Source organism: Furipterus horrens, unplaced genomic scaffold (assembly GCF_987537825.1).
Source record: "Furipterus horrens unplaced genomic scaffold, mFurHor1.1.pri manual_scaffold_1, whole genome shotgun sequence".
Taxonomy (NCBI): domain Eukaryota; kingdom Metazoa; phylum Chordata; class Mammalia; order Chiroptera; family Furipteridae; genus Furipterus; species Furipterus horrens.
The window spans coordinates 109,870,443-109,883,909 of NW_028327171.1; the positions used below are offsets into that span (position 1 = coordinate 109,870,443).

Below are 13,467 nucleotides of genomic sequence, written 5' to 3' on the forward strand. Positions count from 1 at the left end.
AGGTGGGGCTAACCTTGGCCTGCACCACCCAGGAAACTCCAGAGCCAGACACCCAGTGGATAGCTACAGACCTCATAGGAGCAGCACCACCCTGACCCTGCATACCTGATTCTCCACAGAAGGTGGAGGTTGGTGATCAGTGTGCATAGCCAGTGTTTGCAGCTAACTGGCCTGGGAAAATCCCTCCCATTGATCTGCCAACAGCAACCAAGGCTCAACTACAAGAGGAGGTTGTACTCAGTCCACACAAAGGGCGCACCTCTAGTACACAGCTTGGGTGATAGGGGACGCTGTGCCACTGGACCCTACAGGACACCTATTATATTAGGTCACACTACCAAGACACAGAGTCAAAGCAGCTCTACCTAATGCATAGAAACAAATACAGGGAGGCTGCCAAAATGAGGAGACAATGAAATATGGCCCAAATGAAAGAAGAGATCACAACTCCAGAAACAAAGTTAAATGAAATGGATATTAAGCAACCTATCAGATGCAGAGTTCAAAACACTGGTTATAAGGATGCTCAAGGAACTTAGTGAGGACCTCAGCAGCATAAATAAGATCCAGTCAGAAACAAAGGATACACTAATTGAAATAAAGAACAATTTACAGGGAAACAACAGTAAAGCGGGTGAAGCTGAGAATCAAATCAATGATTTGGAACCTAAGGAAGTAAAAACAACCAATCACAACAAGAAGAAGAAAAAAGAATCTAAATAATGAGGACAGTATAAGCAGCCTCTGGGACAACTTCAAGCTTTCCAATGTTCACATCATAGGGGTGCCAAAAGGAGTAGAGAAAAAGCAAGAAATTTGAAATCTATTTGAGAAAATAATGAAAGAAAACTTTCCTAATTTGGTGAAGGAAATAAGATGTGCCAAGTCCAGGAAGCACAGAGAGTCCCGAACAAGATGGATGCAAAGAGACCCACTCCAAGACACATCATAATTAAAATGCCAAAGGTTAAAGATAAAAAGGTAATCTTAAAAGCAGCAAGAGAAAATAAGTTAGTTACCTTCAGGGGAGTTCCCATTAGACTGTCAGCTGATTTCTCAAAAGAAACTTTGCAAGCTAGAAGGAATAGGCAAGAAATATTCAAAGCCATGAAAAGCAGGGACTGCTTGGCTGGTGTGGCTCAGTGAATTGAGCACTGGCCTGTATACCAAAAGGTTGCTGGTTCAATTCCCAGTCAGGGCACATGCTTGGGTTGCAGGCCAAGTCCCCAGTTGGGGGTGTGAGAGAGGCAGCCGATTGATGTTTCCCTTGCATGTTGATGTTTCTCCCCCTCTCTTTCTTCCTCCCTTCCCCTCTCTCTGAAAATAAATAAAATCTTTAGGAAAAAAAAAGAAAAGAAAAGAAAGGAAAAGCAGGACCAACAGCCAAGATTGCTTTGCCCAGCAAAGCTATCATTTAGAATCGAAGCACAGATAAAGAGCTTCCCAGACAAGAAAAAACTAAAGGAGCTCATCATCACCAAGCCATTATTATATGAAATGTTGAAGGGACTTATTTAAGAAAAAGAAGAACATCAAAACTATGAACGATAAAAGGGAAAAAATACATACCTATCAACAATTAAAAAACAAACTAAGTAAAAAAGAACAGAGAAAGAATCATGGATACAGAGAGCGTTTTGATGGTTGCCAGATGGGAGGGGGATTTAGGAGAATGAGTGAAGAGGTGTGGAGATCAAGAAGTATCAGGAAGTATAAATAGGTATAAATAGGTAGTTACAGAATTGCCATGGGGATGTAAAGTACAGTATAGGAAATGGCGTATCCAAAGGACGTATCCACATGGCCCATGCACATGAACAATAGTAGGGAGATTGTCTGAGGGAAGTGGGGGGTGCTGGGTGGAGGAGGGGAAAAGGGGGAAAAATCAGGACAATTGTAATAGCATAATCAATAAATATAATAAAATTTAGATAAAAAGAAAAATATTTAGATTAAAATAATATTCTAAATGTGTCAATCATTTCTATAAGGCACTGCCAGACATTAATTACTATCAATCAGCACATTGGTTATAAAGAAATGCAGGAATCCCTCAGTTTTGTCTGACTTACAGAAAACACACGAGGCCTTATAAATTGAAAAACTTGAGAGAATTTACTCTTTGAATTTAAAATGGAAACTTATTTTTAAAAAACTGATTCCCAAAATTGTGCCCCAAAACAAGTTTTTACCTGGTACTCTCGAGGCAAAGGTTTTGGAAACTTCTGCAAATTACATACTGCAACTGCTCTCTGGTCCTGTCTGCAAGTTAACTGCAATGGATTACTTCTAAGTGTATCACAGTAAGGGCTCAGCATCAGACTCCTGCATACAGAGATTAACACAACAGTATAAAACGCTAAAGAAAATATTACAAGTCCATTCTTTTCCATTATAAGCTTAACTTTTCCATTATAATTTCAATATGTTTTAATAGCTTAAAACTAATTGTTAAGTCAAGTTATACACTTATTTTTCAAAGGGTAAAAGGAACACTTAATGTAGATGTGAAAGTTTAATGCTAGATGTGTTATAACATTATTTCACTGTTAGTAAATGAAATCATATTTATCTTTCTCCACTTTTGTCAGTAAAATGGAGTTTTAAAGACCTGATTTTCACTCTTAATGACAAATAATGAAAATCCAGATCATGCCTAAAAATACAAACCTTTATAATGAACAAATGGAGTCTCAGAAACAAATGGAGATGTTGTCCCCTTTGTACTGCAGTTACAAAGAGTGAAATATTTTCTATGCCACAGTCTAGTTCAAAGACTCTTGTCCGACAATTTGTTAAGTTAAAAACATTCACAATACAATCTCGTTTTCCTGTGCAAAATGAAGATTGTGTGAATATTTCAAATTGTTACAACTTGTTCTGTTCTCTGTTAAATCTAATCTTGGAGGTACAATTCAGAAAAAGGGGTCTTGTAATTTTCCAAAGGCTTCAGAATTTGTTGCACTGTTTTGTCAAAATAGCCTTCAAACAAACCTATAACTGATCAGTAAGCTATTGATAATTACAATACAAATATATTAATGTCATAATAGTAATGTTATAAATGAAATTACAGTATTCCTAAACAATATAAATCCCATTAAGACTGGTCTGCCAAATTGTAACAGGGTCATTGATATTTTTCCTCTTCTTTCATATTTTCATTAGGGAAAAAAAGTGTAGGTTAGGTTTATTTTAAGGAAGATTGATACTTGCCTCATTTAACTTCCATAGTATAGTAAGAAAAAAAAAAATTCTCTAGGAAATTACAAAATACCAACCAGTCTTTGGTAAACTTGAAGTAGCACAATGAAATAGGAAAGGAAAGGTATTGAAGTCATTACTACAGGCTTGATTGCAAATACTAGCTTATTTGGTGTTAACTTTCCTGAGTTTCAACTATAAGGCCCTCAGTGCCTAGCATATATAAATTACTCAATAAATGTAATTTCACTGCTATACCATTTTTATAAAATCTTCATATCAGGCAATTTTATAACTTCCTATGATAAAGTTTCTAAGGCACTTTCCCGATACCATGAAATGAATTTCCTTTTTCTCTAAAATAAAACAGTACATAATATTCACTTTAATTAAAAAACGAGTCCTGGCTGATGTGGCTCAGTGGACTGAGCGCTGGCCTGAGAATCAATGGGTTGTCAGTTAGATTCCCAGTCAGGGCACATGCCTGGGTTGTGGGCCAGGTCCCTGGTTGGGGTTTATGAGAGGCAACCACACATTCATGTTTCTCTCCCTCTCTTTCTCCCTCCCTTCCCATTCTCTAAAAAAATTAATAAATTTTTAAAAATGAGTTATGGCTAAATGAATAAAAAAGAATAAGGACATTGAAAAATAATGATTTTTAAAATCCCAAAGTTAGAGTTGTTCAAGATTCATGGCCTACAAATTCCACAGCAGCACTGCCCAATAGAATTTTCTGTAACGTATCTGTGCTGTCCATAGTAGCCACTATTAACCCTTGAAATGTGCCCAGTACAACTGAAGATGAGATTTTAAAATTTTGTTTAACTTTAATTAATTTAAATAAAAATTTATATAGTCAACTGTGGCTAGTGGCAAATACTGAACACTGCAGCTCTGGAGCTGTTATTAATGTCAAATAAACTAAGCAGATGAGTTGGGTAATTTATTAGTTTTAGTTAGAACCATATTTTGTGTGTGCATAGATTCAAGTAATTGAAATAAATATGGCTCTGCCTGTGCTCAGCCATACCCTTTTCACACCAGTCACCCAGCAATGGAAAAGAAAGGGTGTTGCTGCTGATCTTAAGCAAAGAAGGGTCATGCTAAGATTTCTATGATCACTCAGGGATACAGCCAGACTGGGACAATGGTGCCGGAAGTTGGCTTCTGTCCTATAAATATTTGTGGACTTCGATACTTTGTAAGTAGGACATTTGAATGCTATGACAGGGGTTAACAAAACTCAACTTTTTGTCTGTAATCCTTGCCCACAACCTGTTTTTTCTTTCCTTTGTTTCTCCCCAACCTGTTTTTGTAAGTAAAGCATTACTAGAACATGGTCATGTCCATTCATTTTGTCCATGGCTGTTCTCGATGTACAGAAGCAGCACTGAGAGTTATGAAACAAACTGAATGACCCTCAAAGCCTAAAATATTTATATTATTTTTATTTAAAATATTTATCAAAATAAAATATCTGGCTCTTTATAAAAGTAGTTTGCCATTCTCTAGCTTATGGTTCAAAGGACAGGACAGAATTCAGGGGACCAACAGTTTTAGTTCTGAAGAATGGAGAAGAGGAAATTTCCTTCTGTTTTGGTTTTAGATAATCTTATAATTGGAATCCAAAGGGCAACAAACAGACTTGCAGCTATTAAAAGAAAAAATAATCTCTCTAAACTCTTGCAGGTGCAAAGTTAACCACACACTCCCTTTAACACACTGGAACAGTGGGTCCCAAACTTTGCTATACATTAAAGTCACCTGGGAATCTCTTTTAAAAAAATACTAATTCCTGGTTCCTACCCTCACACATTGGTTTAACTGGTAGAGAGAGGTAGCAACATGGGCATGGAGATTTTAAAAAAATCTCTCTAGACAAGTCCTACCCAGGCGGCTCAGTTGGCTGGAACATTGTCCCGTACACCAAAAGGTTGTGGGTTCCATTCCCAGTCAGGGCAACTGTCTGGGTTGCAGACTCAATCCCTGGTCAGGGCGCATACAGGAGGCAAACAAGCGATATTTCTCACATCAATGTCTCTCTTTCTCTCTCTCTTTCTTTCTCTCTCTCTCAAATCAATGAACATATACTCAGGTGAGGATTTAAAATTTTTTTTTCTAGATGATTTTAATGTGCAGCAAAATTGGGGAATCATTATACTAGCAGATCAAGTTCTAGTGCTAGAGTTAACTAGCTGTCTCCAAAATAGCTACAGGTGCTTTCTGCTACTGCGTATTAGCTACTCTTTTTACAGTGGGGTTATAACTAAGATGCCAGACATCTCAGTAGAAACTGTGAGTAATATAAACTGCTTTGAGACCTAACCCAGGTGTGAAATGATGAGAATAACATCGTCTATAGCACAAGAAGTACCTGTGACTTAATGGGCAAGGTACTAAATTTGGAGAGAGAACTTCAAGTCCCAGCTCTGTACTTCCTCAGCTGTATGACCCTGGACAAGTCACTTATCTCAAATTTTTTACTTATCAGTAAAATAAAGATACTTAGTCTACTTTGGAGGGTTCCTTTTAGGATTTATGAGATTATATACTACAGTAGTCTCTCTCTATACTGCGGTTCACTTATCGTGACCTCACTATATTGAGGGATTTAAAAAAATATTATATTTAACTATTTATCACAGATTTTTCGCTATATCGTGGTATTTTGCGGTACTGTGTACATATATTGTTAAAGTTACGGAGGTTTAAGAATGTAGAATAAATGTAAGGTTCCTACTTCGCAGGGGGGGTCTAGAACGTAGTACCCATGATAAGTGAGGAAATACTGTATTTAAAAGTTCTATTAACCATAAAATATTAAATAAATGGAATAATTGAATGGAATAATTCAACATCATATTATTCCCAAATGTAGGTCCACAGCCTTAATGCATCACAGTCACCTGGGGAAACCCTATAAAAAATGTATTATAAAAATAAAAATATTAAGTCCTACTTCCACTTCTGGGAAGATGGAGATGTACTTTTTCCCTATTCCTCCCTCTAAGTACAACTAAAAACCCTGGACAGTATAAATAAAACAAACATTAAAAGGCTCTGAAAGGTAAAAAGAAGGTAGACCAGTTAGGGAACTTGGGACCCTATGACCAACAGGGTAGTAGTTTCTCTCAACAACTGACTGAATGACAACAGCAGAAAATCTGCAAGGATATAGAGCGACTGAACACCATCAACCATGTTGCAATCAACAATTATACTACATTCCACCAACAGCAGAATATACATTATTTTCAAGTGCAACATGATAAGACTATATTTTGGATCATAACAAACCTAACAAATTTTATAAGAATTAAAATAATATAGAGTATACTCTCCAAGTACAGTAGAATCAAACTAGAAATCAACAGAAAGATAAATGGAAAATATCCAAACACTCAGCAACTAAGTAACACACTTCTAAGTCGTCGTCGTCGGCAGCCGTCCGTCTCGAGAGACGATGGTGTAGCTTCTTAAGAGTCTATCTGCACCGCCGAGAATGGCTGTGCAGTCCGACTCGGGAGTGACACGGTATCTGTCTCCTCCCGTGTTGAATCGACATCTTGCGATGACACTGGAGTGTCCTCTCCAGTGAAGCTGAAGCTACAGAGCCTGGGCAGGGTGATATGGAGGGTCTGCTGTTGCCCATGCAGCAGACCCCTCCTCTCTTCGCAGCTGAAGGATCCAAGGGAAAGACGAAGTCAATACAGCTTGGCTTCAGGTGCGCCGCAGGAGTTGCCGGTGTTGACTACAACGTCAAACCGCCTTAGGGACTCCGGCTCCGGATTTTCTGTCGGGGTTTACTCCCTTAGCCTTTCCCCTGAAGAGGTATGCCGCAAGGCAGCGGAGGTTTTTTGGAGTCAGAGTTTTCCTTCTCTGATGTGCCCTGACTGGTAGATCGAACCAGCGATACTTAGCTCGCAGGCCGACGCTCAATCCACTGAGCCAAACCAGCCAGGGGAACACTTCTAAGTACTCCATGGGTAAAAGAAGAAGTCTCAACAGAAATCTTCTTAAAAAATTGTACTAATTGCTACAGACTAAATGGTGTCCTCCAGAATTCATGTTTTGCAACACTAACCCCCAATATGACTATATTTGAGGAAAAGGTCTTTAGGAAGTAATTAAATGAGGTCATAAGAGTGAAGCCCTAATTTCATAGGATTGGTGTCCTTATATGAGGAAGAGAGGCCAGAGTGCACTCTCTCTTCCATGTGATAACACAGTAACAAGGCAGCTGTCTGTGAGCCAGAAAGAGAACTGTCACCAGGAACTAAAATGACAGGCACCTTGATCTTAGTGAGACTTCTCAGCTTTCGGAACCATGAGAAAATAAATTTCTGTTGTTTAAGCCACCCCATCTATATTTTGTTATGGCAGCCCAAGCAGACTAAGAAATGAGGGAAATAAAAATACAACATATTGAAATTTGTGGGAAATAGCTGAAGAAATGCTAAGAGGTAAATTTATAACACTAAACACATACATCAGAAAGGCATAACATCTGAACTTAATATTCAAGAATCTAGAGACAGAAAAGAAGAATAAACCAAAAACAACAAGAAGAAAGGCTATAAGAAAGATAAAAGCATAAATCAATGGATTTTGAAACAGAAAAACAACAGAAGACATAAATAAAAGAAAAAGCTGGTTCTTTAAAAAATTGGTAAAATTGACAAACCTCTAGAAAAACTGTAAAAGATACAGAAAAGGACTTTTTTTCCCATTCATTAAATTTTTTTGATTATAATGAATATAGTATATAATATAGTATTACTAGATAATATTGTGTTCATTATATACACTATAAATCCATTTATATAGCACTCTTGAAAAGGACAAAATTACAGAAATGGAGAACCCATTAGTGGTTTCCAGGAGTTAAGGAGGGGCTGAAGTGGGAGGGAACTGAGTATGACAATAAAAGGGAAACGAGGGCTCCTTGTGGTGATCCAAATGTTCTGCATCTGACTGTATCAGTGGCAATATCCTAGTTGTGATATTATAATTTTGTTAGATGTAATCAATCAAGGGAACTGGATGAAGTGTACATGGAGTCCCTGTATTTTTTTAACAACTCTATATGAATCTGTAACTATCTTCAAATAAAAAGTATAAAAATACATTTATACTATATGTATCACATAAATATGAATGTGTTTGAGTCTATTTCCCAATATCGGAGGCTGTAATTTTAAAAAAGCTTGCTAGGTGATTAGGACATGTATCCAAATTTGAGAACCTCTTTTAAAAAATACCTTCCTGTTTATGAGTACATTTTCTAAAGAAGACAGTAGAAAAAATAGAGTATGCAAAAATTTTGCAACATATATATGAGGGGGGACCCTGTAAAACAACAAAATTATCTTTTGGAGGATGGGCCCCTTGTAGTACATACAGGTTTCCCCTGCTAGGTGAGTTTTCTAGGAACCCATATGTATCAGTGTACCAGCTGGTGTTGTTGTTGAGAGGCTGTGTTTGGCTTCAGTGAATGTTTTTTGAAGACTCTTTCAATGTGTTGGCCCATTTCATGATGGGTCATTTACAGGCACACCTGCCCACACTGCACTGAGTGTTCAGCAATTTTTGACCAAAAATGGGTTACCCCTATGCCCCACCCTCCCTATTCACCCGATGTAGCCCCAAGTGATATGTTCTTTTTTCCCCAGATAAAAAAAGTCCTCAAAGGGAAATGTTTTGCTGATGCGGAAGAGGTGAAACAAAAATACAGCAGAAGCACTAAAAGGCATCAAAATCGATTTCAAAAACTATTTTGAGCAGTGGAAAAAACATGTCAATAAGTATATTGCATCAAATGGAGAGTACTTTGAAGGTGACTGAAGTTTAAACATGTAAGAATACATAATATTCATAAATAAATTCCATTTTGGAAGGCTCCTCTCTCATATTTATGAACTACAATCTGAACAGAAATGTTTTATGGCTCCGACTCTCACATTGTAGATTCTTTAAATATATGATTTAAAACAAGATTGCAGCTATTATAGTATCACCAAGCACCATAGATTATGAACTGTTAAGACCATATTTTAAAAATAGTCACACTGTAGGCTCCAGATGAAGAACAAAATCAGAAATAAATTCTGTTATCAAACATTATGAGGAAATGTATTCTTACTTTTTTCTCTGCTGATCAATCCAGAATTTACAGCTCTTCCTGACAAAGTCACAGCCCATTCCTTGGCCCCAGTCTAACTTTTCAGCCATGCTATAATTAGCTTTATACCAGCTGTGGAAATAATTCAAACAAAGCACTTTTTATAACTGTCATTAAAAATAAAATTCCAGCATATCAGTGACAGATCTAAACAGTGAGAAAACTAGGACCTTAAAAAGGACTTTGGTGACTACTGCCACAAATCAGCATTACTAAGAAAGCCCTTGCTACACAGAATCACTGGAGCAGGGACAGAAACTTCAGTCTTATAGCAAGGGTAGTTAGTTATAGCTGAGAAAAACAAGAACCAAGTTTCCATTGTAACTTCCAAAGATGACAGAAGTCACAGAACAGAAACTGGTTAAGGTGTGAGACAAAGAGAATGAGAGAAAAAAGGAAGGAAGTAAACTGATAAACAGTGGAATTATTAGCTGGCTGGCCTTTACCTAATCCGACAGAGTTGGCCCAAGTTCCTTGCTTCTCTGGCCTTGAATTTGTGCTGTTTTATCAATATTGACCCTGCTTGTGACTAAACATTACACCATTATAATAAGACAAATGAATACAATGTTCAACACTTTTTTAATGTTCTCATTTCAAAATAAAACTAATTGATTTACTTTCCTGGAAAATTTAATCAGCAAGCTTACTTTTATTAGCTTTTCTTTTTAAATCACTTTTTATCTTTCAATTACAGTTGACATACAACATTATATTAGTTTCAGGTGTACACCCCATGATTAGATATTATATAACTTACTAAGTGATCATCTTGATAAATCTCATACCCATCTGACACCATAAACAGTTATTAGAATATTGGTGACAATATATTCCCTATGCTGTACTTTACATTCTCATGACTATTCTGTAACAACTGATTTGAAGAAATTAGAATTTTGTTCTATTCATTACTACATCTCATGGCCTCAAATATTTATTGAATGAGTGAATGTAGTTGTTATAGGTAATGAATAGCTAACTGCACAAAATTCAAAGAACATTTTACTTCAGTGTAAAATGTCACTATTTTTTTATCCTCACCCAGAACTTTTAAAAAAATTTTTAGAGAGAGGAAGAGAGGGAAGGGGGTTGGGGAAAGAGAGAAACATTGATGTGAGAGAGAAACAACAAATGGTTGCCTCCTGTACATGCCCTGACTGGGGATAGAAACCCATACTGAGGTATGTGCTCTAACCGGGGACAACACTGGGCCACTTGGCTAGGGCTGTCAGCCTTTTTTTAAGTTAATATTCATTTCATCTTAATCACAATGTTAATTTTAATATTCATTTCATTTTACTAAAAAAGTTACATAATACTCTCAAACCTGTCTTACCCAGTGTCCTCCATTAATGCCAGAGTGATTCGAGAGAGGACTCGGTTCTGAGTGTGAGAACCAGTCATTGCTTCATTCTGAAAATCACCAACAGATTTTAATTAGAAGATTGGACTCTTTGCAACTCCCAACAATTTCCATGATTACTTTGATGTATATTTAAAATGTCTCAAGTGTGAGAAGCTGATGAAATATACACTTAAAATAAAGGCTTCTTTAAAATGACAGGACTGAAGCTTAAAGCCAGTTCTACTTTCTGCCTCAAATGTCTACATTGTGTACAATTCTCCTTGAATGGTACACAACCAGCATTTAGAACTCTGTAAGGAAAATGAGGATAAATATGTGGAAACAGAAATAATATAAAAATATTACACTATCTAGGCAAGGTAAAGTGGGAGGTTGAGACAAATGCCAAGGTAATACTTACCTGAATTACACAGAAATGCTTTCATAACCCTCAACTTTGTGATCACAGAAATACATATTAATATGCAAAACAAGTATTACAGAATCACAGGATCAACATACTAATATCCAAATCATAGGGATGCCAGAAGAAGAGGAAGAGCAAGAAATTGGAAACTTATTTAAAAAAATAACAAAGGAAAACTTCCCTAATATGGGTAAGGAAATAGACATATAAGTCCAGGAAGCATGGAGAGTCCCAAACAAGCTAGACCCAGAGAGGACCACACCAAGACACATCATCATTAAAATGCCAAAGGTGAAAGATAAATAAAGAATCTTAAAAGCAGCAAGAAAAAAGCAGAGAGTTACCCACAAAGGAGTTCCCATAAGACTATTAGTTGATTTCTCAAAAGAAACTTTGCAGGCAAGAAGGGGTGGGCAAGAAGCAAAGTGATGAAAAGCAACAACCTACAACCCAGATTACTCTATCCAGCAAGGCTATCATTTAGAATGGAAGGGCAGATAAAGTGCTTCCCAGACAAGGTAAAGCTAAAGGAGTTCTTTACCACCAAGCCATTATTACATAAAATGTAAAAGGAACTTATTTAAGAAGATTAAAATAGCAACAAATTCACAACTATCAACACCTGAATCTAAAAAAAAAAAAAAAAAAGTAAGCAAACAACCAGAAAAGGAACAGAATCATAGATATGGAGATCATTTGGAGGGTTATCAACTGGGAGGAGGAAGGAGGAGAATGGGGAAATGATGCAGGGATTAAGAAGCATAATTGGTAGGAATAAAATAGACAGAGGGATGTTAAGAATAGTATAGGAAATGGAGAAGCCAAAGAACTTATATGCACAATCCATGGACAGGAACTAAGGGAGGAATTACTGGAGGGAATGGGGGTACTGGGCACAGGAGGATACAGGGGGAAAAACTGGGACAACTGTAATAGCATAATCAATACGATATACTAAAAAAAATAACAAAAAAAATAAAAAATAGAGGTGATTAACAAGATGAAAAGCTGATTCTGCAGAAATAGATTTACATTTCTAGAAAAATAAAATTTAACAAATCAGAAATAATACAAAAAAGTCTAGTCAAATATTTTAATAAAACCTGTCTAGTAAAATTTTAAAATAAACTGACCTCTAACAACCGCTTTTCCCAATGGTTAAGCTCAGTGCCCATACCACCCTGATTTTCAAGTTCCATTCCCTCCAGAATTGGACAGTTAAAATGTTTTCGTGCTTCATCCTAAAAGTCAGAAAAATATAATAAAAACCCTATAAAAGTACAATAAGGAAATGTCAAGTTTTCTATCATTCTAGATGTAATAAAGTAGACATTAAAGAATTACTTTGGTGCCCTGGACAGGTGGCTCATTCAGTTGGAGCGTTGTCCTATATACCAAAATATTGTGTGTTCAATTCCTGGTCAGGGCACATACCTAGGTTGCAGCTTTAGTCCCCAGTTGGGGCATTTACAGGAGGCAACCAATCAATGTTTCTCTCTCACATCAATGTTTCTCTCTCTTTGTCTCTTCCTCTTCCTCTCTAATATAAATGAATATGTCCTCAGGTGAGGATTGAAAAAAGAATTACTAGGGTGAGAAGAGAGAACATCTTTTAATAATATGGTTTTTAATATAATTAAATAAAATACTTTCATACAGTCACACTCTGCTATTTCTCTGCATATTTTTTTCTACTTGAAGATTTTGACTAAGTCACATATTTCAAAGAAGTTATATGACTAGTATGATTACCAACTGTAACTCTGTGTCAGCAATGTTATTGTAGGTATCAACTGTTTTTATTACGGATATAATATTTGTAGGAAAAATAAGCTGTTCATCAGAATACAATTCTGTTCATTTGGTTCTGTCTATCCTTCAGTTAAAGACTTCCAAGGTTGGAAAATACTTCAAGAGCAGTGCAAAAATGCAGAAGGCAGAGAGAGCTGTGTTCAGTCAGCAAAGAAAAAAGAATAAGTTTCTGTCATTATATAAAAGCATGATGGCTAATTTTATGCCATCTTGGCTGCACCAGAATGCTCAGATATTTGGTCAAACATTACTATGGATGTTTTGGTGAGGATGCTATTATTTTTAATCTTCACCCAAGGATATGTTTATTGATTTTAGAAAGAAAGGTAGAAAGACAGACAGTGAGAGAAGCATTCATGTGAGAGCAAAACACTGATCAGCTGCCTCCTGTATGTGTCCCAACCGGGGATTGATCCTGCAACCTAGGTATTTGCCCTAATTGGAAACTGAACCCACAACCTTTTGGGGTATAGGACAACACTCCAACTAACTGAG

The 13,467-nt window shown here is 36.6% G+C and overlaps 1 protein-coding gene across 2 annotated transcripts in view; it reads right to left on the bottom strand.

Moving 5' to 3' along the window:
- Positions 1-13,467, bottom strand: part of LMLN (leishmanolysin like peptidase) — a 91,352-nt gene that overhangs the window by 27,773 nt on the left and 50,112 nt on the right. Inside the window, exons 10-13 of one of the 2 annotated variants that reach the window (XM_090266156.1) lie at positions 12,294-12,401; positions 10,725-10,801; positions 9,347-9,457; positions 2,193-2,325 (exon numbers count right to left, since the gene is read on the bottom strand). In XM_090266156.1, coding sequence (XP_090122282.1) covers positions 2,193-2,325; positions 9,347-9,457; positions 10,725-10,801; positions 12,294-12,401 — 429 coding nt within the window. The remainder of the gene's footprint in view (positions 1-2,192; positions 2,326-9,346; positions 9,458-10,724; positions 10,802-12,293; positions 12,402-13,467) is intronic. The other variant, XM_090266145.1, reaches the window with a different exon arrangement.